Source organism: Wyeomyia smithii, chromosome 3 (assembly GCF_029784165.1).
Source record: "Wyeomyia smithii strain HCP4-BCI-WySm-NY-G18 chromosome 3, ASM2978416v1, whole genome shotgun sequence".
NCBI lineage: Eukaryota > Metazoa > Arthropoda > Insecta > Diptera > Culicidae > Wyeomyia > Wyeomyia smithii.
The window spans coordinates 69,262,348-69,290,300 of NC_073696.1; the positions used below are offsets into that span (position 1 = coordinate 69,262,348).

The window sequence follows — 27,953 nt, forward strand, 5'->3', positions numbered from 1 at the left end:
GTACACATAGACATAACCACCCCCTACCGCGGACAAGCGAGGACGTTCGCATACCCCCTATTCCCGAGAGGTACGGTGCATTATGAAGAACCATCATGCAAAAAATTTACGATCTAGGACATCATTTACCTTCACTTACCGCCCCCCCCCCCCCCCCTGACGATAGTAGGTAAAACCTGACGATAAGAGTGAGGATGTAACGGATATCCGCATCCGCATCCGCAAATGCGGAACATCCGCATCAACATCTGCATCCGTAATCACATATCCGCATCCGCATTCGCATCTGTCTGAAAAATCACATCCGTAACATTCCTGGATAATAGAGCCGATACCCTATTTAGTTTTTTTTTCACTGTTCGTTTCATTCAATTTTATCCCCATATCCAAATGCACGAACTTTCCTCTTAACATTGCTCATAGGGTCTTGTTCAACGTTTGGTCCCAATGTTTTCTGTGTGGAAATCCATTTTCTCTTCATATCCTCCTCAGAGTTTACTTCCTTAGGATGTTTTCGTAGTGCCTGCTTTATGATGGCCCAGTACTTCTCAGTTGGCCGCAGTTCAGGTGCGTTTGGGGGATTGAGATGTTTGGTACGAAATTGACTTTCTTAATCTCGAACCACTCGAGAACAATTTTCGAGTAATGACACGAGGCTAAATCCGGCCAGAAAGTTGTATACATGCCCATTGACCGTCCCGGCTGTCACGAATGGGGTGCTCCGCTTTCCGCTCCGCAAACCATGTACTTTTTGGCAAACATTGACACCTCCTGTTTCCTAACGTCCTCAGGAAATTCGAGTTTTTGATGAGCGGTGAAGAACTGGAGCCCTGGAAGCTGCCGGAAGTTTTCTTTTACATTTGTCTCGTCATTCATAACGAGGCAATGTGGTTTCGACAACATCTGGGTGTAGAGTAGGGTGGCAGAAAAAAGGGTCATGTCAAATTTCTAAAACTGACCATGTACGTTTTGTTTATTGGTCTAAATAAAATCATATGTGCAAAATTTCAGCATAATCGGACATGGTTTAGAGGTGCCTCAAAGAGCTCAAAGTTGTGATTTTTCGACCCTCGAAAAGCCACCGAGGGGAGAGTACAGGAAAAGGGAAAATTTCATTAGGTATCTCAAACTCGATTTACATTAGGATGGTTCATTTATTTTCACTAGGGTGTCAGAAATATATTTTCGAGATAATAGCAGATCTCGACGTTTTATGCATTTTTGAAAAATTGGCATCCGAAAAAAGTTCGATTTTCTTAATTTTCTGTACTCCCCCCTTCGTAGTTTTTCGAAGATCGAAAAATCACAACTTTGAGCGCTTCGAGGCTGCCCTAAATCATCCGAGTGAGCTGAAATTTTGCACAGATCATATTTTGGTGCCAATGAACAAAATTTATCATTCCTAGATTGCTGCTGACTGCACGATGAGAAAGATTCGGATTTCTGAGGCGCAAGATTTTTTTACGCGATTTCTGTTCTTTCGAATCCATCTTCACAACAATTGCCCTAGCAGCTGAGTGCAACCTACACAATGTCAACAATATACATTGAACAAATTTCACCCGAATGTTCAATAGAAAATATCCAATGAACAAAAAGTTACTGCCATTTGAAAATGATGCAATTCTATTCCATACACCCTTCAAGGTGTATCTATCCGTCGCCCCGTGCGCCAGTAAAATGATTTGCTTAAGCCGAAAGCAGACTACTGTATAGCCACCAATACTGATAGAAACGGGAAGTCTGCTGTTGCTGCAACGTTTGCATTAAAAAAATTGACAAAAATTGCCGATTTTTTAAATTTTAAACGGATATCGTTCTGCACTTTATGGACGCCGGACACGCCCTTTCCGGTATCTAAAACATCTTGGCACTATTGGACAACAATCAGAGCATCGAAAAAAAGCCCGGTTTCGGACGGCCGACGACCCTTAGCGACAATAACCTTAAAAGTATGCTGAAGAGGAAGACCGAAGGGAAAGTGGCTACATTGCTGGGTATGCTTGACCGGGAGGTCGGTGCAGCCGGCCAAACGGTGAAAAAGTACCTGGCGAACATGGACACATATCCCGTCTGCTGGTTTCGAAGATGCGGGCAATGACGCAGCGGCAGCAGCTGAATTGAATGGTCCTTCTTTTTTTCCGGCGAACCGCGACGCGGCGATGGTAATCTCACCTTAAATGGCAACGACTGGCAGGGCACTCCGAATTTTACTTCCCCTACGAAGGCAGTCCGAAGTGAAGTTCATTTCACACACCAAGTTCCTCAAGAATGTGCTGCTGTGGCTGTCAATCAGCGCGAGCGGGTTGTCAACGCCGCTCTTTCGCACCTGACTGGCCGTGAACGGAGGAATTTATAGTACCGTGCTGGATCGAAACCCGTACAGTATCGAAACCCGTACAGTATCGAAACCCGTACAGTATCGAAACCTTGATGTTTTTTCAGTTTTAAGCATTATAAAAATGAAAATTCATATGATAGTTACATGTACATTGTACATGTAATCAAAGTGCCTGCTGGAAGTTGCGTCGTTCATCAAGAAATACCATGAGGACGAAGACACGGTGTCCTGGCCGGAAGTGGCATCGGCCCTCTACTCGAAGCGATCATTGGAGGAGATGGAGCGGCTGAATATCGATGTGGTATCAAAGTCAGCGAACCCACCCAACGTCTCCCAGCTGCGTCCTATCGAGAATTTCTGGGCAAACCTGAATCGTAAGATCTATTCCAACAAGTCTGTCGCGAAAACTAAAAAGGAATTGTTAAATAACACGCGAAAGAACTCAAAACCATGACTACATGCATGTTTTCGTTCGGCATCGTTAATATTTCCGGTTAACTGCCGAAAGGCCACTCGCAAGGGCATAGATTTTTTTTTGCAAATAAGCTAATATGATTACCTTCCATGGGAAATTTATTTTCTAGATTTTACATATTGTACCTATATGTTCTTGGAAATATAAAATTATTATCTACAACATTGCCAAAGACAGTATACCGATCAAATAAATTTTTATGGTTCTTAGGAATGAAAATGTGGTCCCCGTGGCTCTGTGGTTAGCGATGTCGGTCGGCTAGCTCTCCCACACGGTTGTGATATCGGGTTCGATTCCCGATCGAGTCGAAGATCTTTTCGAGCTGGCAATTTTCTCGACTCAGTACTGGGGCACGGTATATCGTTGTTCCGTTCCTACACATGCAAAATGTGCCAAAAACAATACCGATAACGGAATTCTCTCAACTAATCTAGTTGATCGAGACCGCTATTAGCCCCAAGGCTAAGCGTGCGATATTGTTTTAGGAATGAAAATAAATACTCCTAAAGTTAGTTTTTCCGTTAACACACAGAAAATTTGGGCACACCTAAATCAAGTTTACTAAGTCTATATTTTAGAGCAAAACCCAATTTGTTTGAACGATATGGTATCTTTGCAAAGCTGTAGATAATATTTTTTCCTTTCTAAATAGATACCTACTCATAAAAAATAAGAAAAATATTCGAAAAATTTAATTTTTTCAAATTTTGTATTTCTATTTTTAAACAACTGTCATAACATTGACACACAAGTTTTTGCAGGAAAAATTCAGATTTTTTTAAAGTAACGATTTTATTTGTTTTTAATTTTAGATATTTAGTTAATGATTTTGCGGTTTTTCTTGAAATTTGTTTTACCTAACGGTGTATATTTTTTCCGAAAGAACAAAATTACCATTCGCAACTTTGCCGAAGAACTCATACCAATCAATGAAACCATTCTGGTTTTAACTTTTCTAATAGTTTCTTTTAACAAAATTGACTTTTTGTTTTTTATTCCTTCATGATCGGACAGCCATAATTGTTTATCTAACCTTTTGATGTTTTAAATAAAAAAAGTGGGAAAAGTATGTGCGGATACTTTCTCATCTTAACAGATCGAAAGCTGCATTTCAACAAGGTTTGACAATTTCCAATAGTACATTAGTTCGCATAATCAAATTACAATTTTAAATATTTAGGAGGATGCGAAGCTAATATTCCAATCGATTGCTGCGAGAATGAACGAAATCCGTGGAAAAGTATTCGAAGGATGAGCATTCAAAATTAACCAAGATCTCGTCCCCAGTTACGATTGCAGATCTGCATTTCACATTTCGTTTTATAGCTCCTAGTAATAGTCTCTCTGTCCAAAGAAGACAATGTTAATCAAAAATGCAAAAATTTGATCTTCAAATACCGTTTAGTAAAAAGCTTTAATAATTTCGTCTCTTAAAAAAAGTCTCCACGCAAAATTTCAGATCAATCAAACTGCGGGACGTGAAACCTCAAAGCGATGTAAGTTTCAATTTTTCGAAAGGACAGACAATATCAATAAAAAAATGTTCAGTAATCGAAAATGCCATGCTTGTTTTTCATCGGTCACAAAAGTGAAACTTCGATCGCACGGCTTCCGGACTAAGATTCCCAAAAGTAAGTTAATATTTTAGGCCTTTGCCAGGGACTTGTAATACATGAGTCTCCGTTCGTGACGATAACTACCGCCCGGAATCAAATCTGTTGCTAGATTGGTTTTATTGAACGGAGGGAAACAATTTTCTTTTTCGATGTGTCTCTTTGCTATTTATTTCTTGACATTGCATTTGTCCCCTTCAGTTGCCAAAAACGGAAGACTTTATCGCTCCTCATTTTTTGTTGTTTCCTACTTATTTCGCTGCCATGCTGCAGGTGTTGTTTTTCTCACGGGAAACAAGGTGTCTAGTATCAGCACTTTATTCCGGCGAAGGAATGTCGAGTAAATGCACTTTTTTTAGACTATGGAACGGAAGGTTGCATCGAATGTCTGTCTGTGAGAGTGAAATTTTGTGTCTATACCTTGTTCTGGAAAAGACGATTGAGATGGAATTTCGCATGTTTTTTTTTTCGAGGAAACAAAACTCTCAAGACTTACCGCTAAACAAAATTCGAAAAGTCGATTTTCATTGGTATTCTAATGTTCATGTCATGCGTAGATAACAATTCGAATGTTGTTCTCAGATTGATCATTGACTGAACTACGCAACGGTTTATTTAAACATACGTACCTTACACCGTAAGAGGTATTGCTAATGGTAGCAGGAAAACATTACATCGCTTAGTTGTTCCCTTCTATTCTCTCTTTTCAATATTCTCCCACACTCACATCCTTGCTACAACCAGCGTTGCCAGCTATCCAGATTTATCTGGATTAACCAAATTTTTGAACATGTATGAAGACTATCGGATTTGACGGCCAATCTTCCAAATTTTTTATAAATGATTCAGATTTATCTAGATTCTATTTTCCCTATATCGTAAAAACGTAATTACTTCTAATTCTGCTATATTGTCACTTCGAATGTTGCGTTTGCTCCATGAAAGTCATTGATTTAGGTTACCCTACCCAACTTGACTCTCTCTTCAATATTTTTAAAATTCACATTTTTGCCTTTCTCCTAGAAAGGTATAGCAATCACTGGAAAAACCAAAGGTATAAAAGTGCTCCAAAGGGTCGAATCTCGTATATCAATCGACTTAGTTTGACGAGCTGAGCATTTTCTGTATGTGTGTGTGTATTATGTGTGTAACGCTCTCCCAATCTCACTCGATTTTCTCAGAGATGGCTGGACCGATCTTCATGAAATTAATTGCAAATGAGAGTACTAGTTGCTCCATAAGACCCTATTGAATTTCATTGCAATCGGATTTTTAGTTTAGAGGTTATGTTTAAAAATGTGAAAATCACGAAACATCATTATCTCAGAAACTACTCAACCGATTTTAACAAAATTGGTTTTAAATGAAAATGAAACCAGTGTCATTTGAAAGGTCTAATTACCCCATAAAACCCTATTGGTTTATTCTGCAATTGGACTATTACTTTGCCTGTTATGTTTAAAAATGTGAAATCCAGCTTTGAAAAGAAACATATTCCAAAGACTACTTAAACTCACTCACTTTTCTCAGAGATGGCTGAACCAATTTCCTCGAAATTAGTGTCAAATGAAAGGTCTAGCTGCCTCATGACACCTTATTGAATTTCAATGTAATCAGTCTGTTACTTTGTCTGTAATGTATCAAAATATGAAAATCACGAAACTTCATTATCTCAGAAAGTACACAACCGATTTGAACAATATTGGTATCAAATGAACGGGCTAGTTAAAGGTTAATTGATGAATTTTATAGTGATTAAACACGTGGTTCAAAAATTGTGAAAAGTAACGTGTTCCGGTGACTTTTCAAATTCACTCGTTTTCCCAAAAATGGCTGGACTAAATTCAACAATCTTAGTGTCAAATGAGAAGTTTGGCTTTCCTATAGGTTCCCATTTTATTTGACTATAATCGTATTTTTATTTCAACCGTTATGCATTAAATTATAAAAACAACGAAAGTCTATTATCTCAAAGATCACACGACTTATTTGAACATATCTAGTGTCTTTTGAACGGGTTGTCTCTCAAACTCACAAGTAAGAAATTCCATAGCAATTTGATATGTGGTTCAAAAGTTATGAAAAGAAACGAAATTCAAAGACTATTTAAAACTGTAACTGCTTTGATCAAAACATATGGCCTCAACAAAATTTAAATTTGGTATTGTGCTATTCGTACGTTCCCGGTATTGCTCGTGATTGAAGTGTACGAAATTCAAAGTCATTTTTTTATTTCGCTATTTCTTCAGCACGAATATTTTACTCCTAATTAATAATTTTTCAATTTTTTGCCTTTCTCCTAGAAAGGTATAGCAATCACTTGCAAAACCGAAGATATGAAAGTGCTCCAAAGGGCCGAATGGCATATATCACTCGACTCAGTTCGACGAGCTGAGCATATTCTGTATGTGTGTGTGTGTGTGTGTGTGTGTGTGTGTGTGTGTGTGTGTGTGTGTGTGTGTGTATGTGTGTGTGTGTGGGTGTGTGTGTGGGTGTGTGTGGTTGTGTGTGTATGTGCAGATTTTTATTTTCTCTCACTTTTCCCAGAGATGGCTAGACCGAATTTAATGAAATTGAAATATGCAAATATGACCCTATTAAATTTCATTGTAATTGGATTTTTATTTTAGAGGTTATGTTTAAAAATGTAAAAGTCACGAAACATCAATATCTCAGAAACCACACAACCGATTTCAATAAAATTGGTATCAAATGAACGGGCTATCTTGAAAACCCTTAACTTTTGAATTTTATATAGATTGAATATGTGGTTCAAAAGTTATGGGAAGAAACGTCTTCTGAAGACTGTTTAATTACACTCATGTTTCTCAGAGATGGCTGGAACAATTTCCACAAAATCAGTGTTATATGAAAGGTCTAGTTACCCCATAAGTCCCTATTGATTTTTTTTGCAATCGGACTATTTCTTTGCCTGTTATGTTTGGAAATGTGAAATCTAGCTATGAAAAGAAACATATTCCGAAGAATACATAAACTCACTCACTTTTCTCAGAGATGGCTGAACCGATTTTCACGAAATTAGTTTCAAATGAAAGGTCTAGCTGACTCATGACACTATATTGAATTTTACTGTAATCGAACTGTAACTTCGTCTGTTATGTACCGAATTGTGAAAATCACCGAACTTCATTATCTCAGAAAGTACACAACCGATTTGATCAATAGTATTATCAGATGAACGGGCTAGTTAAGGGTTAACTGATGAATTATGATTGAACACGTGGTTTCAAAGTTTGGCTGCCCTATACGTTCCCATTTCATTTGGTTATAATCGAACTAAGCAACCGTTATGCATTAAATTGTTAATAAAACAACGAAATTCTATTATCTCAAAGATTACACGACTTATTTGGACATAAATAGTGTCATACGAACGTGTCATCTCTCAAGCTTACAAATAACAAACTTCATAACAATTTGATATAAGTTTGAATGAGAAAGGCTGGGTCTGACCGCTAGGTGGATTAATTTAGGTTTTTTATATCAAACCACCTCAAGAAGAAAATATTTTTCTGATTTTCAATATAGGTAAAAGATTGCTTTCCTTAGAAAAATTGTAGAAAAATTTAGAGGAAAAAAATTGCTGAATACGACATAATAGAGTTTAGGGGAACACCTTTTCTTGACACTAGTGTTTAGTCTATGAGTTGTTCTGTGATTGGCAAGGCAATTCAAAATGTTTATCCATTCAGCTAAGCCTCTTTCTCAGCATTGTAAAATATATTGTGATTGTTTGACAATTGAGATATTCACTAGGGGCCAGCTTTGGGGGGAGGGGGGGTATGTGTAATGTCCACGGTCCATACAAAATTTTTAGAATTAATATGGGCACATGTCCACGGAGGGGGAGGCGGGGGGTCAAAATCGTTAAAAATCTGTCCACGTGGTATGTGGATGGCCCCCTAGCTGAATTAAAACAAACATATTAAATAAGTTTTACAAAATCGTCCAAACATACGAAAATAGTAACTTAGGTTACATTTTTTTTTTCTACATTTCGAACATTAGAGATCGATTTCGAGAAATTCCTCTAGTACCAAGTTTTCTTAACTACAAGTTTTCGTTAAGTTCATGTTGCGAAATTTTCTAAAATAACGTAATTCTATAATTTCTGCGGCTTTTGTTCGACAACCGATGAGTTTATTTACGAGACAAATTTTAAGGTACTATGCGAATTATATATAATACCGATGTTGAACCCTAAAACAACTCAAAGCGATGTGGAGAAACACAGTTCCATGCATAAGTAAGCACTTATGCTATATTCCTCAAAGTTAAACCCTCTCGTTTTTGTCGCATACGACGACTCGATCTTCAAATATTATTTCAAACACAATTTTCGACAACTCTTCAACATCATTTGCTGGCGCATTAAACCCAAATCGGCCGCCGAACCACACAAACAAAACATCCACCACGGAGTCAAAAATCGTCAATTTTATTCCCAATCATTTATGAGTAGTGCGTTGTTTTTTTTTTCTCCTGACCAAACAACAATCGTACCTTCAAGCAGCAGCAGCGCAGCGCCCGAAAAACAGGAAGAAAAGAGTTAAATTCAATTTAAAGGAATCTCGATCGCAACGCAACCCTCTTTCTCGCTTACTCTCTCTCTGTCTCTCAATCTTGAGACAAATTAACATCGTACGAATCGGCTCGCACACATCGTTTCGGAATCAGCGAGCTCACTCAGCATAAAAACATAAAAATATTACAACGAATCTTTTCCGTGCCGTCCCTCCGTTCATCCAGCAGCCCGATCGTACGCAGCCACACACATTTGTCGATAAGATTGTTGCTCTCTATCTCTCTCTCCTCGAATTGTGCACAATCAGCATCATTTTATGACTGCCCCTTTCTTCTCCGCTTATGAGCTGAGAAGTAGAGCTGATTGCTGCTTATGCTTTGCGGCTCAATTTTCTTCGGCACTTGCGTTATTTTTTTTCGGCTGATTGTTCATATATTTTCATTGTAACCGTAATTCACAGCTGCATCGGCCCGCAGAAAACCAACGACGGCGACGATGCGGACGAGGACGGCACGACGGATGGCACCGAGAGGAAAAGGATCAAATAAAATAATTGTACAACATGCTGTAAGAGCTGACAAGAAGGGAGATCTGCTGGGCTGGGCACGTATGCATGGTACGAAATCGAGAGTGGGAAAAAGGGTGGAAAAATTTAAATAACTGTACGAGAAACGCTTTTTGCTAGGAAAAAATTTCCTTTATTTCCAGCCAAAAAATATCTTTTTAATTTGCATATATTCGTTAACTGGTGTGCAGATGGGAAATGAATCAAAAGGGGTAGAAATTATGCTTCGGGATTCGGATTTGGCTGCAGGGAGATTTTCGATATGAACTTTTATTTCGAATTTGCATGCGCGCCAGCCGGTTTGCCGTTTGCGCTGCGGTCGATGCGTTTTGTGGGATGCGCGCGGTGATCAGTTTGAGTTGGGCTGTCATCATTCGAATATACGGGGACACACGCGGACGGATTACTGTCCAGCTTTGCTGATAGTGCTTTGAGAGCGAGTTTTATTTGGGCCAGTAGTAATTGTTCCGGTGGGTGGATTTTAACGTTGATGGTAGTGAAGTACAAGTGTGGAAATACTGTGTTATTCAGCATAAAACTAAATTTTGGAGTCATAATTTATGTAAGAGTGCGGTGAAGATTTTCTGGTTTTTATCCCAGAATAAAGTGATACATGTTGTTTGTTACATGTTGTTGTTTTTCCAAGTTTTCCGAAAGTAGAAAAAAATTACACATGGTAAGTCATTTTAAAAACTGTTACTTCAAAATTCAGGGTTACAGCTATACCATAAAATACAACCAGATAAGAACGTTGATGTATGGATTGCCGCTGCTCTTGTAGTAGTTTTATAATTAGTGAATTTATGAAAAAAATGGAGTATGTGACTACTTTATTCTTCATCTCAAGGATTTCCTCTCTTACATAATTGAAAAGAATCGGTATCAAAATCTTCTTCGATCTCTCTGCAGAACCACTATAAAGTGCTAAGATAATGCGATTGGAGAGAACAGAAGTCATTTTGCAACGAATAAATTTGAGAAAAAAATTTTCGATGGCAACTAGTTTTTTTTCTTTAGTTTGTAAGAGGAATAGATAAGAGTATAGTATTATCATATTTAGATCTTCAATGATATTTTTTGAATATTATTACATTTTCATGTTTGAAAATTTATAGAAGAAATCAGAACCGCACAAAAAGGGCGAGAAATGATCCGAAATCTGGAAATTACATATTTGGCAAGGAATTATCTACAGGCAGCTCATGCAGGTTTTTGTGCATTGAGACGAAATACACAAAATGTGTAAGGTGAAATTAAAACAGAAGTACACATATAAATTCGTTTACTGTCTCCTTTGCTGTCGGCACTTGGTTTAGGATTATAAATTTGATTTGGCTAACTTTCACAATATTTAATTAAAGCTTAAAAAGTCTATATAAAAACTACTTCTACTTTGAAGCTCAAGAATAAATTTATCTGTATGAAAATGTTTGAAGATTAAAAAAAAAAATTTTGGAATATATATGCTTACTAGGGTGGGGAATCGTTATATGGAAAAAACGAAACTTGATATCAGAAAGCCAGAACCAAGTTGTTTTTGTTCTATTTGGAGCCCTATATGGATTTCTAATTTATGGGAAATCGATTGGTTTAGTCTCCGTTTTTGCATTTTCCATTCTCAAGAGCTCAAAGTGGCTCAAACCATAGGTTGAATAACTTCATATGCTAGGTTTTTTGATGCCTAACAACTTGGATGAAGACATCAAAGAGCTAGGGTGTCCCAAAAAAAATACTGGAGCTGTTCAAAGTTAAGTATGTCGAAATTTATGTTACAAATCATTTTTTCTGCCAACACTGCCAGTGTACCGGCGTTAGTCAGATTTCCATCAGAAGTAACCTCTGAAACACGTTGTAGATTCTACCAATGACTAGAATATTGACCTTACCTTGTTTGTTTGACCCAGATGAGTGTATGAACTCGTTACGACAGGTTATTTCTGATGGGAATCCTACTGGCGCCGGTACATTGGTAATGTTGGCAGAAAACAAGATTTTCTGCATTTAAATCGACATACTCCACTTTGAACAGCTATAGCTCTTCTTAGGGACATCCTAGCTCTTCAGGGCCTTCTGCAAAGTTGTTGGGCATCTAAAATACTATACTTTTACATAATGTAGTGCATTATTAGATCACTATTGAGCTCTCTAGAAAGGTAAATGCAAAAAAAGGTTTTTCCATATAAATTTTCATACAAAATTGAAATGCAATGCGCCAAGCGGAGACAAAAAAAATCGACTTCCGGTAAGTTTGAGGTTGTTTGGGGCCCCAAAAGGAACCAAAAAAACTTGGTTCTGGAAAATCGATCACTTTTCTCCACCCTAATGCTTACATCCAGCATGAAAAGAGAAATTGAATTTTTTATTGGTATGGATTTATCTTTTTTGTTTCATATCAGTCAAAGAAAACCTTTTGATTTTAGGTGTTTGACTTGAAAGGAATGTAAAATCACAAACAGTATCCCCTCAATAATTGCATTCAGATTCCAAAATTGATTAAAATATGTTCAAAATTAAATTAAAAAGTCTATTTTTAAGTAAAATGTACACATACACAAATCGGATATATCAGAAGGAAGTTTCATAAACTCGAATATTAGTTGTCTATTCTAACATTTCCAGACCAGGATTTGCCTTCAGAATAGCTGAAGAAGCTGGCTAGAGCAAATATCAATCAAACTTTGCTTTCGCTTGTTTCGCTACCTTTCATAAAAGTTGGTACTGCATGCAATTGCAACTGCTACGGGACTTAAATTGGGTCCTGAAGCTATACTAGTCTTCATTAATTTATGCTTTCAAAGGACAATGCAAAAACTGTTGTAGCAGACACGTAGAGAATTTCATTGCAATTCAATTTTTATGCAGGATTAAAACTCAAATCTAACTTAAGTGTACTGCACTGTTAGTAGGGTTTATGTGCAACCGAGAATAGATGTGCAAGCAAGTTTTAAAACTCACTTGGATGCGAGTGCAAAGTCACACTCTGGTTTTATTCAAAACATTGTAGCTTGGAAACCTCTGGTTTTCACGCTCATCACGTCTACAGAGACTTGAGTAGTCATCCGCAAAGCTTAGAAGCAAAACCGACGTTGTAAATATCGTGCCCCCGTGTTAGGGTTTGCAATTCCGGGAACGATTTCCCGGGAAATACCTTTTCCCGGAATTAGAAACATTGATTCCTAAGATCCCGGAATCCTCGTATTCCTCAGAAAATTTTCCATGATTCACTACAGTTTAGTACAATAAAGCTAAATACTCGATCAAAACGCAAAGCTGACGTCATCGAATTGTATACTAGCCCTAAAGCGGGCATTTTACGAAGCAAATATTTGCTTGAAATGACGGTCAATATTTGTTTGCTCGTGTAACATCAAACGTTTTGCTTCAATTATTTGATAAAATAATTGAATTTGCTCTCATTTGCCTAACAAAAATTTTGGCAAATTCTTGCTTCGTTTAATGTTGTTGTTTGCTATGTTTTCTCTACTGAGCGAATTTTTTCTTGAATTTCTCCTTTATTCATACTGAAACGAGCAAGCTACAGCAAATGGATTTCAGTCTGTCACTTCAAATTAAATGTGTGGATTCTTCACAAAGCAGAGTTGTAGAGTGTTCAGGAGAAGTAAAACTGATATGTTTTCGATTTAGTAAAGGTTTCTTGAATCGTGAAAAAAATTCAACCCAACTTCAAGTCATTTTTCGTGTAACTCTTGTTGGAAGGATTTTTTATTTCATTTCTACTTCATGGTTGGAACTTAATTGAATCGCCAGTTATTCACTTAATACGATGAATTTTATCTATGATCAATGCACAGTGGTCCGGATTGTCGATTTAGCGGTATTTATTTTTTTGTGCAAAAACAGCTATTGTTAGGTTTATAGTATATCTGAAAGATATTTTGTGTTTGAAAAGGCGCTTCTTTTTAGAAAATAAAAATTAGGGTGGCAAAACTAACTTTTTTGCTTATAAAGAAACGGTTCTTTTTAGTTCAGAGGAGTTGTAGATCCATTTATTTTAAACAACTTTGCTGAAGAAAGCTAGTCTCTATCTTGCATACTTTTTGCGGTATGATGAATTTAATATAGAAAGTTAGGGTTTCGCTGAAAAATCTGTTTTTCTCGATATAACTTTTTTATTTTTGACTCTATCAAAACTTGGTCTTCAAACAACTTTTGGGTGTTTTTGTGGTGCATATTTTCTCTGAATACTGGAAAGCGCTATCTCATTCACAAGAAAAGTTATTAGGTTTTTCCCTTTCAAAATACGCCCTTTTCAAATGTTTGTATCTATTTAAATAGCAAACACAAACTAAAACTATTGATTGCGATTGATTGATTGGAGGTTGGATATTTTTATATTTCGAATAAATCCAATTTGAACTTTGCGGGTTTGGTTGGACTTCTCGATTCATGTCATATGCATGCTACGAGATGCCTTGGTAGTTGTGGCACTCCAGCTTGTCGCCCTTTTTGTAAATGACGTAGACCATCTCCATCCACACTATAATGGCCGTTTTTTTTCCTCTCAAAGTCTTTAAATGACCCAGCGCAGCGAGCTAACCAGCGCCTCTCTACCATGTTTAAAAAGCTCGCTCCGTCTTTACAGCGGTTTCGTCTATTGTTGTTCTTAAGCCTTCCGAACTTACAACAAACTTCATGAGCATCAGGGGTGGAACTCGATCGTCAGTTGCTGGGCTCGCAGGGCACTTTCTGTTCCGGTTCTACCTGCTGTAACGCCATTTAGGTGTCCATCGAAGTACTCCCTTCAACTGTCGAGTACCTCGCTGGCTTTATTGTTTATTGTTTATTATTAAAGTTATCTGACACATTGGTGGTCTTAAGGGGTTATATACCTTTTTGTTCGAGAAAAAAAGGGCAAAGTTCTGTGAAATTTTGTAAAAATGTTTTCAATGTGTTGTACTTTAAGTTAATGCAATAAAAAAATTTCGATTTTTTGAAAACTAAAAAGGTACACTACCCGTCATAAGTTTGGAATCGCTTTACTGAGTATTGCAACACCCAGTTTGAATATTGCAACACCTCCCGAAAAGTTTAGCATCACCTGGAATAGGCGGATATCTCGTGTTTTTGACAACCTCGAAAGTTGCGGTTTTCTGCAAACTTGTGCCGAAGGTCAAAGGCTACTATATGGTGGCCAATTCAGTGTGAAATTCTACCGCTATGTGGCACTAGTGGGCACACAATTTTTCGTATTTTGAACTTAACTAATCTCACGATTCCGACCTGCTAGAAAGTTGCGGTTTTCAGCAAACTTGTTCAGGATGCTAAATGCTTCTACATGGTAGACAATTTAGTACTGAATTACCCCACTATGCGGCGCTAGGGTACATGTGGTTCTTCGTATTCAACGCCGTATAACGTATAACGCCGCATGTGTGTTCCGAACTATTCCATTGAGGCTATTTTCATTACTATTCAGTGTCAACACAAATCAAAAACACCCAGTGTCCTAATTGAAATACGACTTCGATAACTTCGGCAACCACCAGGGCGGATGTTTTTGACTTCGTGTATACATTTCGGGTGTCTGCTCGTTGGATGGGGCGTACACGCGCCTCCTCGAACGCGCCATGTACTGCAGTCACAACCACTCGGCTTGCATATAAGCCAACGGCGTTGCGTGTTTGGTCTTCGGTTTGCAGCGGAAAGTAATACGAATAGCCCTCTGTGGTGTTCAAATCCTTCATCATCGGATTAAAGGCATGTCTACTGCAACTGTTTGCAGCCGAGGTAATCAATTAGCTTCGATAATGTCAATTTTCCCCATTGTAGAACGGGTTGTTAATGTTGGTGGTCAAACTGTCAACATGCCAACACAGTCGCATGCTTTATGTTGTGTCAATAAAAGCACTTTTTTAGAATAAACACAAACAAGCTTACGTATTGTGTGTGGTGATCAAATTGCCAACATTCAAATTGGTTTCACTTCATCATGTGTACACATAAGTGTAAAAGATGTGATTATTGAGCTAAACTAAGTTCGAAGCGCTCGAAATTACATGCACACTAGCGCTGCGTTGCGGTTGAATTCCGCACTATACTGGCCGCCAATTACAAGCCTTTGACCTCTTGAGTAACTTTGCTGAAAGTCGCAACTCTCTAAATGGTGCGATTATTGAGCTGAATAGCGTTCAAAACACTCAAAATTTCATGCACACTAGCGCTGCGTTGTGGCTGAATTCCTAACTATAAGCTCCTCCAATCACAAGCCCTTGACCACCTGAGCAACTTTGCTGAAGACCACAACTCTCTAGGTTCCCAAAATCAAGAGATAGAGTTACATTAATTGCCCATATCAAGTGATGCTAAACTTTTCGGGGTGTTGCAATATTCAAACTGGGTGTTGCAATACTCAGTAAAGCGATTCCAAACTTATGACGGGTAGTGTATATAACCCCTTAATAATAAAATTTCTTGCATTTGTATTTTTATTTTTCTGTATTTTATCTGACATGAGTAGTGTCTTAATGAATAAATGGAAGTTACAAAATTGTCGAACGTGAAATCTTATTTCTTAAACGACTAGTTAGAAGTTTCACTGAAGTCGAAGTGATCCTCCAAAAGCATGAAAGTCCGGATCATCGGAGGTATAGCCGCATCATATGCATAGGCAGTATGGTGGGATCCTTCCTGCAGCAGTGATCGGTACCGGAGAGGACGTTGAGCCACACGAAAACTCAGCATAAGCAGTCGAGAGGAGTCATCTTCTGAGTTGCTCAACTCTCCGACGAACAACGCCTGTTAAATTTTACGCCTCTTTTCAAGTGTGTCCATGTTCAGAAGTTTGCATCTGTTTTCGTATTCAGGAAGCTCTAGAGAATTGCGCCGAAAAAATTGACGTAGAGCCAACCGAATAAATCTTTGCTGAACGCCTTCAATTCTATAGATCCAGCACGTATCAACAGAATTCTAGACAATATAAGCGGTCTCGAGAATTGGTTTCACCAGCGCATAATACAAGGACTTCAAGCAGTAGGTATCATTGAGGCCTTGAGATGTCGGAGCATTTTAATACGCTCACGTTAAGTTTGTTACGAGAGCACCAGTCCGTGAACAGCTTCAGCTGGTTTTGCAAAACAGTGGCAGTCTGCAATCGAACGATTCACCAATCATCTTAAGGCTATTACGAATAATAACATATTGGCACATAGGCTCTACGAGACTGGCTAATCTTCTCATAGAATCTCCGCGTATCGCTGGCACGGGACGGCTGCTCTAGCTTTTTATATTCACGATCCTTTTGCTGACGTTTCTTTTGCCTAAGAATCGTGGTCATGTCGTTTCGTACGTTCCGTTTGTACTTGGATTTGTTCTCTTTCGCATTCTCCGGCATACCAGTTGTTTTCTGTCGGTCGGTGCCTTCACTTTTAGTGTCACCGTTGCGGTTTCCCTGATAGCTGTGCAAAACCTACATACTGTCGTCCTCAAAAGGCGATGCGTCAATCCTCTATGCTGTGGCTAGTACTGCCTCGAGCTGTTGCGCGTATTTCTCCGCAGGGGGGGACTATCGATACATACGTACAAAGATGGTAAAACCATCTACCAAAGCTGCGGCAACACACACGAGCTGGGCACAGCTTTTATTGTTATGGATGAAATGCAGAAGCGCGTGATTGGGTGGCGGCCAATCGACAACAGGATGTGCAAGTTAAGGATTAAAGGCCGTTTCTTCAAAGTGAGCATAATTAACGTGCACAGCCCTCCCCTAGGAAGTAACGACGACAATATAGCACGTATAGTAAGGGGGATATACTACAATAGTTCTAAATAATGGACGCAGTAGTCTAATTCCGCAACAAAAAAAAAAAAAACGACGACGATAAGGACGACTTTTACGCGCAGCTGGAGCGTGCATACGATAGCTGCCCAAAACATGACGCCAAAATCGTTATCGGAGATCTTAACGCTCAGGTAGACCAGGAGGAGGAATTTAGACCGGTTATTGGGAAGTTCAGCGCTTACCGGCTAACGAACGAAAACGGCCTTGGACTAATTTGCTCCAAGAACATGGCCATACGTAGTACCTACTTTCAGCATACCCTCCCATATCGGTACACCTGGAGATCACCACAACAGACCGAATCACAAATCGATCACGTTTTGATTGATGTAAGGCACTTCTCGGATATTATCGACGTCCGAACCTACCGTGGTGCAAACGTCGACTCTGACCACTATCTTCTGATGGTCGAAATGCGCCAAAGACTTTCGATTGTCAAAAACTACCGCTACTTGTTGTTACTGAATTACGTACCAAGTCTTGAGTCAGCACTGCCGGAAGAGGGTGAACTCATCGAAGCCCCTCTAGAGAACTGCTGGAGTAATGTAAAAGCAGCCATTAATAGCGAGGCGGAAGGTGTCATAGGATTCGTCGAGAGGAATCGACGTAGCAGCTGGTTCGACGAGGAGTGTCAGACAATTCTAGACGAGAAGAATGCAGCGCGGGCATTGATGCTGCAGCAAGGGGCTTGTCAAAACGTGATGCGATAAAATCTGACAGCAGACCCATCTGTTCCGGGACAAAAAGAGCCGCCTGAAAGAGATGGAGTGTGGGGAAATGGAGCACCTGTATCGTTCTCAAGAAACACGTAAGTTCTACAAGAAATTGAACGCATCCCGCGCCGGCTTTGTGCCGCTAGCCGAAATGTGTCAGGATGAGGATGGAAGAATCTTGACGGATGAAGGTGAGGTGATCAACAGGTAGAAGCAGCACTACAATGCACATCTGTATGGCACAGAGGCAGAGGACCAAGACGGCAGGAGGAACGACTTCGTCAGCACAGCGGATGAGGGAGCCATTTCGACCCCTACGATAGGTGAAGTTAAGGATGCCATCAAGCAGGTCAAGAACAAAAAGTCAGCTGGAAAAGATGGCAGAGCTTATTAAACTGGGCTCGGATAGGTTGGCTTCCTGACTGCACCAGCTGATAGTCAGGATCTGGGATACAGAACAGCTACCGGAGGAGTGGAAGGAGGGAGTAATATGCCCAATATACAAGAAGGGCGACAAGTTGGAATGTGAGAACTATCGAGCGATCACGTTTCTCAACGCAGCCTACAAAGTGCTCTCCCAGATCGTCTTTCGCCGTCTCTCGCCGCTAGCAGGGAGGTATGTTGGAAGTTTTCAAGCCGGTTTTGTGAGTGGGCAATCGACAACGGACCAGATCTTCATTCGTATACCTCGGATCTTTGGTAACGTCAGACAACAACTGCAGCAGAGAAATTCGCTGACGTATTGAAGCTGGAAGTCGTGCCTACTACAGACTCCACAAGACTTTGAGATCTGGTAAACTTCGCCCCCGTACCAAGTGCACCATGTACAAGACGCTTGTAAGACCAGTAGTCCTCTACGGGCACGAGACATGACAATGCTCGAGGTTAACGTGCAAGCACTGGCCGTTTTCGAACGACGTGTGCTTAGGACTATCTTCGGCGGAGTATGTGAGGATGGCGTATGGAGGCAAAGGATGATCCACGAGCTGGCGCAACTCTACGGCGAACCCAGTTTCCAGAAAATCGCGAAAGCTGGAAGGTTACAATGAGCGGGACATGTTGTAGGAATGCCGGACAACAATCCCGCAAAAATGGTGTTCGTCTCGAATCCGGCCGGTACAAGACGTAGAGGTGCGCAACGAGCCAGGTGGTTAGACCAAGTGGAGCAATATCTAGGAAGTGTGGGACTCTCGAGAAACTGGAGACAAGATGCTATGGACCGAGGACGTTTGCGTAACATTGTGACGCAGGTGAAATTCCTGAGGGATGTTTCACCAGGAAAAGAAAGAAGAAGCGTAAAAAACACGTTAGTTCGAAAATCCTCGTAACAAAACCTGACTGTATTGGGCGTATCATCCACAAAATTATTACAACTATGTGTAAATTCTCTCAACGCATCGCTCAATATTATTATTTTTCACTTATTTTTAATAACATTAGCGTATGGCAAATGGCCAATGAAAATCACTTAAATCGTTGATCGCAGTGTTATGAAAAATGCAATTACAGTCATACCTCGATATGAGGAAAAGGTTGCCTTGATATAGCATAATTTTTCTAAATATCTTAAAATTAAGTAATGAAAACTGTTAAATTTTTTTGAGAATAGACGTATTTTCGTAAAATTGATCTATTATTGCAGAGTGACTGTTTTTAATTCAATAAAATTACCGGAATTACCACTCTTCGATATCAACTCGTATCTACCCACACCTTCAGAACTTTTCTAGTACACACTATGGTGGTACTCTGAACTCGCTTATTGCTCTCGTTATTATCCGCTCCTCCAGCGTTACACCCAATTCACATAAATTAATGCTGATAGCACAAAAAGCACCGCTCACACCTCCCACTTGTGGCTCTCGGGATGCTCACGATACGCAACGCACTTTTTCGCTCCCCTTTCCGCGCTCTCATAAATCATAATCCGCGCATATTTCCAGCGCGCGATGCGTACTTACACATAACTTGTTTATGCTTCATCCTCTCAATCTGGCGGCGTTAGACGATTGATTGAAAGGATCGTGCCGATATAGGAGCAAAAGAAGAGCGAGAAATAGAGTTCGAATCTAATGCGCGAGAGAATTACGACCGTACCAGAGCCAATGACGTTGACCACGACGACGCCACCGTCGACGTCGTCGTCGTCAGTCGGTACTATCGATAGCGTTGGTGCCGCTCCGCGGCGAGATTTATACGCTCGAAATATCCACGTTCACGATCGCATGAATAATGAAAACATAACAAGTCCGTGTCAGTAGACAATCGGACAGCCATCAGTAAATATCACCGGCACTTTGGGCGCGCGCAGCCTGGCAGACAGAATTTGTCCGTCGGAAGCGTATGATCGATTTTGCGCGCGCGCATACTTAAGAAGATTTATCGAGGATCGCCAATCGAACGTCGGTGCGCAGACGGTCAAAGCGAACTTTCCGGCGACGAATTGATTGAGGTTTTCACCGCCACTGCAACCTGTTGAGTTGTTCTTTTTTCACTCGGAAAGAGGCCGGGAACCGGGTAGTGGACATGCATTGTGTGATATATCGGTGATGGAGAAGAGCAGAGGCAAACAAACAAACTGCAATCGGCGGTGAACAGAGACAAAAAAAAAACAAACGTTCTCAGGAAGCGTGTGAAGTGATTGTGCAGCTCCTCGTGCGCGCCTTGCCTCCCGTGGCGGACAGGGCGAGTCAAATAAAATGTGATATTATTTATTGTTTGAAAAATTGGATATTTCAAGAACCAGGGAGTGAAAAAAAGTGCACCGATAATGCTGGAGGTTGAAAATTGAAATTTCAAGTGAAGTGACAGGGCGAGATATTGTTACTGGCAGGACCGAGAACCGGGCCTGCGGTGTGCAACTGACGCTTCGGTACAAGTGCAGCAGCGGTTTGCAGTGGCGAGAATGTTGAAATGCGAGCAGCCGATATGAGCTGGATTTTTAATTAGGTTAGTAGAGGAAAATTCGATATGCTGTCATGTTTGTCAGCATAATTACGATTAATGGAAAATGATTTAATCTTATCTTTTATGTTTTATATTTTCAAGTGTATCAAAGTTAAAATTATTTTTTAAGTGCAATAAAGTAAAGTTAACACCAAAAAAAAAATTTTTTCCGTTTATGGCTAACTAGTCAAAAAAATATTTTGCGAGAAATATCGTTGCGAATCATATTAAAGAAAAATAAAAATATAAACCAAGAATGTATACTTTTAACATAAACAATAATTGATTCTTGCAAAATGAGTTCTCAGGGGCTCAGCCCCGTTATGCTCTCTGCGATTGATTCTTTTTTTCTAAGTAAGAATGAAAAAACAACAATGAAGAGATTTTAAGTTATCTGTGAAAATTTACACTCTCCAATACAAGTAGAAAGCACAGAGTTGCATTCGTTTCGAAAACTGTCATGTCATGTTTCGTATCTTTTCAGTTGAGTAAAACTTATTTATATTTTGCTAAGAAATATTTTGCATGCTAATCCATTGTAAGAAAAAATACTTAAACTGTTTCGATCATGACTTGATGTTTTATCCAGGAAAGGATTTGAAATTTTTAGACTGAAAAGAGCGTAGCCAAAACATACTAAATTATACCAAGCAATACTAAACTAGTTCCTCTCTTGGTTTCTTAAAACTTAGACAGTTTTTTTTTAAATTTTGGGGTCTCGTAACAGTGTTGATACTGACGATATTATTATTTCAAAATTAGTCTTATATCTAGGACATTATTGGATTGAAAACTTAAAACTTGAAAAGTTAGGTTCGTATTCACTTTAGGTTAAGTTGACTTTGTATGGAAGCAATTTATTTTTAAATTTTATAAAGAAACAAAAGGAGCACCTATGAGAAATCCAATGTATGATTTCTATGTGACATGTTATGATAAACGAGGATTCCCAAAAACTATCAAAAGCAGCGTGAATCTTCGAAATAGGACATTTTCATCATGTTAATTCTGAGGTAGCTTAACATATTACCGATTCCAAAACCACTGTAAATGCTCTTTTTTCCAATACAATATCACTCTTCAAAAATGAAATATTCATGAAAACTTGGAGATCTATGAGCTGACTTTTCTACCGGAATTTCAACTGTATTAAGAAATCTGATAAAAACTTTTGACCGTCTTGAATAGAATGAAATTAGGATTATTTTTTATCATGAGTAACTTTTCGAAGGGAGCGATCACATTTTTCCTGATTTATGAAATTGTAGGAAAATCCTATTTTTACAAGTTTCTTTAGAATTTTTGTTTCCTAAATCTGGCCGTTCTTGCCACAACATTTCAATTAAAAAGTTACTGTTCTTATAACCATTTTGGTATTCTTCGAGTTTGATATTTTTTGCAATGCACAGAAACTTTTCCTTGATATAAATGTCCTCAAATAACTGGATTTGAGGCTATACTTTTTTCTAAAAATGTCTACGCTTGTGATTGGGTTAAAAAAGATAAAACCAGTAAAAACTAGTGTTGAACCTTAACAGTTTTAACTGTCAAGAGTTTTCAAACACAGTTCACATTCGAAATAGTGGTTATTCTTTCAACTGCATTATTTTTAAACTTAAGAATATTTTTTGAATGCGGAAGACTTTTAATATACATAAAATCCGATGCTTTAACATTAAATTATTCGATTTTCTGGTGTTGATGCTTTCCAATTTTACTCCCCTAAACTACTGTGCATCAAGTAAAAAATGAATTATTTAATTTTTTACCATTTCAGGTTCGAGTATGAGTGGAAATATTTCATCGAAATTATTCGTTTTGAATTTGTGATCCAGTTTCGCGGGAGTCCGAGGTGTGGTGTTCGTCCTCCGCCGGCTGAAATCCTATCAGCAAACGGACCACAAAGCCCACACACACCCGGTTGCCGAGAAGAAGCCCTCTCTCTCTTCAAACTGGTACAAATATTTTGCACTTAAATATCATAAAATGTCACTGGATAACAGTGTGGACGAGGAGTACGGTTCCAGCCTTGGTGAAACAGAACCGATGGGACCGTTCAAAAGGATAAAGTTGGAAAGTGACATCGAGAGCCATAACGGAAGCTTTGGTGAACTGCTCAGTAGCATCAAGAGTGGGTTGGACATGCGCATACGAGGTGGGGATAGAGCCGAGGTGGGAGCTGCTGACGGTTTCGGATCGGGGGTGCTTGATCGACAAGCAGGAGGTGGCAGCTTCGGTGACAGTGGCAGTGGCCTGAATAACAACAACAATGACACATTCAACAACAACAACAATTCTATTAAAACTAAACCAACCGACGTTGATGAGGTGAAATTTGGCGAGTTTAGCAAATTTTTGGCCGATAGCGAGAAGGATGAGAACATGGCTACAGTGTTAGAGCTGCTACATGGTGAGTAACAAAATTCTTTAGCTATATTTAATTGATCACAGCGAGTTTGCATTTGTATCGATCGGTGAAATTGGTGTTGAAATTAGCTTAGACTGACTTTTAAAAGACAAATTTAAAAATGTGGAGATGAGTTGCTTCAATCATTCAAATTAAGACCTAAAAGAATTTTTCATTCATCATTCCTTTCGCTGACGAGGCCAGCGGAAGACACGAACAATAAACCATATCCAGCATAAAGTACTGTGCGTCTCTGTGTCCCTCCTCCGTCACGGCGCGGCATTAAACATAAACATCACCATGCATGCAGTACACACAGTTCATTCAATCGACAAATTCTGAATTCTTTTCCACTTTATATCGTTTTCGCTCTTACTCAATCGGGTTCGGGTTCTCCCCGTGCCCGGTATGTGAGGCCCAAACTCAAGTCACATTACCGCGGTAAGCTGTGTGTGACTTTCCCACTACACACGAGTTAAGCCGGGCGCGATTCGTCGAAACACGCGCAAAACTGCGACCAATTTCTGTGCAGTGCTCCCGACTCTCTGGAGAGCTAACCCGTATATGACTGCTTTTGGGAGTGTACTTGTATTAGAGTTTTGTGAATATTTATCCTAATTATTTTAATTTATTCACAAAAACGTATATTCTATAATTCTTAGAGACTAGGAGATTTCCTTAGAGACAATTTTTGTAGCTGTTAATTTTGTGGGTATTGTGAGACTCATAACCGTACGCACGGGAATAGTTTTTAGGGATACAACTTATTCTCCTGTTTTTTGCTGTTTGTTTTTGGTTTTTGTTTTAGAATTTTAAAAATTAAAATACCACTATAGTGTGCAATATGATAGTTTTATCTAGTATCGATAAAAGAAGAAGGAGGTGTAGAAAAATGATTAATCCGAATATCGAAACTAGATTACCCGCAGTGTATTGTTAACACATTATTTTAAATGAATATATTATAGTTTCACATTTATACACAATAGTCTTTTTTGACAAACATAAACGTAGCTAGGAACAGAAGGAGCTAGATTTCATAATTTGAATCGCCAAAAAGCTACTTACGGAAACACGAATAGCACCAAGAAATTAGCCTGCTTTGATTGTCAAAACACGAGCCGTCGCACAATAGCGCGTGTGGTGGTACATCGCGTCGGAGGTTCATCCGTCAAATGGCAGATGTAACTATGAATCGTTACATTTTCTGTCATTTTCAGGATGTTTAGACCAATCTGAGTTAAGTGAAATATTCTTTGTCCAATTTTATATTTTTTCTTTCAAGAAGATACCGTCTCTTTCCACAGTATTCAAAACCCTGACAGAGGGAGTAAATTGAAAATCTGGACATTGTGAGCGTCCCACAGTCAGTTTACAACGAATTTCCTCCATGCTTACAGAAATCGATTGAAACATTAGTTACGCGTCCACCAAAACGCGGAAAATAAGTATTTCCGGAATCAAGATGCTGTCCAGAGACAGGCAGTTTCCAGTTTCCGGAAACCAGCCTTAAACAACCAAATACATCACAATATTGGTATTTTCGTAATCGTGCTAGGCCAAACAGGCTAAAAATCATCGTGGTAACTTCCAGTTTCTGGAATACAACCTTAAATGTCCGAATATCACTTGAAACTTGAATCATCAAAAATTAGAGAAATGAAAGATTACTGAAATTTACCGCTTCAGACCATCGAATTGATTACCCCAATCGAGTTTATTCCCTAACCCAGGGGTTCCCAAATTAAATCGTGCTCCGCGGCGTTTTTTGATAAAATTATAAACCTTTCTCAACTTCTTTTTTCAACCGGAACACTTTTCAAATCCAAACATTGTGCGGGTCACCTGCATTTTCAAATCATGATTCTTCTGTGAATGTTTTTGTTTGCAGTAACGCAACAGCTGCTCACTCCAGGTCTTGGAAAATTCGGCGAGGATGCAGTCCTTTTTAGTCGGTTTGTGGCTCTGCAATTTTTTAGAAGCTTTCTTGATTTCTTCCAAGCTTGACCTTTCTCAATGTCTCTCCCGTTTTTGTCGACAATTATTTCTTCTTAACCTTTCAACCTTGATATATTGTTTCTAACACCTGGCCACCAGTTTCATCGGTTAGTAGGTTCCCTTCGACGTTTTGGTCTCGGAAGGACAGCACATCGATGACGTCTGAGTAATACTGTCCGTTCACCGGATTAAGGTCTAAGAGCAGGTGCCATTAGGGTGTTATCACGTGTGTTTCCGAATATCTCTTCATGTTAAATAGATTGCTAGACTTTTAGCTGCGGCTAAATTCACCAACCCCAGGCCATTCTCATTACTGGCACGTGGTATTCCGCGATAGGATTTACCGTCCTGCGACTTTTACCTGCATTATTCATAGTTCTGTGGCTATAAGGGTGAATACCCTTAAAAGTTCGAGTAAATCTCCGATATTTAAAGTGTCGAGTTTCAAATCATTGTTCTTCCATACACCTTTTTCGATACTTTTCGGCCTATTTACTTCTAGATTGTTAACGTTAGGGTACTTTCGACATACTGCCTTACTCGCAACAGGGCCGCCGTCGTGTGTATAACTGGCAAGACACCGTATCGCATGGCTCAGCCGTTGGCTCCGAATCAGACGCAGTTATAGGCCGCCCAATATGTGAGATCAGACCGTTACCGAAACTTTCTTCAGTTACATAGGGCCAAGCTTTCCACCGGGGTTAATTGTATTCTAGTTAGCATGCTGAGGAGATTGAGCTAGGAGTCAAAATTTGCTAGCCAACTTGGATTTTTGCCAAATATTTAAACATGAAAAAGTGCTCCGCCGAGCAGAAGGTCTTGGTACCTCTGCTATAACCTATTGCAAGAAATACATTTACATAAGACAGGCTCTCCCCAAGTAACACGGTTAGTCTTTAATAAGTTTAGGTAATTGATATATAACAAATCTCGTCACTATAACAATAACGTATAAACTTATATACAACTTGTTAACAACTCAAAAAGCGCAAGGGGCGGAGCCAATATAAAACATATATTCAACTTCAAATGAATTGTTCACACGACTTATATAAAACAACTTTATAACGACTATAACCACCACTCTTACATTTCCAGTATCAACAAATGGTGGCCTGTTATTAATAGGTCATAAACAAATTGCACAAATGAGTTTAAATTTCACTCGCTGATGTTTCTTATACATACAAAACAGATGACCCACGAAAATAATCATGGCTCTTCATTTGAGAAATTATCAAGATGATTCATTGATAGAATAGGGTGTTGGTATAGTGATTAAATACAATAAATCTACGTGCGATTTCAGATTTGTCGTGAATATTTGCCTTGTACTTCGTTAAAATTTACGCGCTTCGAAAATACCACAATATGATAGTAATAAATATCATATATTTTTTTCAAATTTGAAATAAAGAAAAAAGTAACAGATGAACTCTAGAGGAATGAGCCTCAGGTATATATTTTCGATAGGATTATATTATGAAACGTGCCTTTAGCACAGAAAAATGGTGTTGAATATTATTTTAGCACGCCGCTTGCGCTAATGAGGCAGCCATGTTGATTATTAGCATTCGTTGAATGGGTACACCGATTGCCCAAAGATTTTGTCCGTTATATGACCACTATCTATAAAGTTTATTTCGGTAAAAATATTGCAAAATAATTGAAAAAAATGTACATTGAAACATCAAAGTGAACTAAGATGTCATGCACTATGTACTAATTATTTGAACTTTGTTACTCTTTTAGCAAACCAAGCGAGGAGTAATTTCTGCCACAATTTGGAGATGGAATCGTGAAACCAATTAAGCAAGGCTATATAGAGCTACTACAATCTATAAAAAAAATCGCCGTCATGTACACTGTATTTGATGAAGAAGAAATAGTTCACACCATAAAATCACATTTACAACTGATTTAAAACTGAACTACAACTTTTGCGGCCATTTTTCAATTTTGTCTCCACTATACGTTTTGCTGTCAAACACATATTCACCACTGTTGTCTCTCTTGCATTCTCAAGAAAAAAACTGGTTATAAACATGTTATAAATCATTTTCCACAGCAATTCGTAATGTATTTACAACTTCAACTTGTTATTTCGATTTAAAATATCATTCCGATTTAAAACATCAATGCGAGTGAATTAAAAAACCCAATGTTTTCCCTGTAACTTATTTATGACTTATTTATAACTTTTTCCTTTCATTTTTTTCGTAAAAGATGTTGCATGTGTTATTTGGGTCGTAATTCTACGTCAACCTTGGGGTCGTGTTTTCTTCAACTTTTTTTTTTGTAGATTGGAACGTTAAGTTCTTGAAAAACCCAATCATTGGTGTGCTGAAAAACGTGTCAAAAAATTGTTTTGCCAAAGAAACAATTGAAAAATGATTGTTTTAAGGATTGACTATATCGAGACAGCGAACATAAAAAAATCAATCACAATCTATATCACGAAAATGTCAGTTTTTGAAACACCCTATTCCGGAGAATAGTGTTTATAGTTTCAAATTGAGTTCCTGCAGCCGTAACGAGGCGCGCTTCAAAT

General features: G+C 38.8%; 1 protein-coding gene across 3 annotated transcripts in view; it reads left to right on the plus strand.

Moving 5' to 3' along the window:
* The first annotated feature begins 9,988 nt into the window (after window positions 1-9,988).
* LOC129731907 (uncharacterized) overlaps window positions 9,989-27,953 on the plus strand; it is a 76,994-nt gene continuing 59,029 nt past the window's right edge. Inside the window, exons 1-2 of one of the 3 annotated variants that reach the window (XM_055692276.1) lie at window positions 9,989-10,216; window positions 22,775-23,407. In XM_055692276.1, coding sequence (XP_055548251.1) covers window positions 22,984-23,407 — 424 coding nt within the window. In that variant the 5' untranslated portion in view covers window positions 9,989-10,216; window positions 22,775-22,983. Of the gene's footprint in view, window positions 10,217-20,284; window positions 21,001-22,774; window positions 23,408-27,953 lie in introns of those variants that run through there. The other 2 variants (XM_055692278.1, XM_055692275.1) reach the window with 2 other exon arrangements.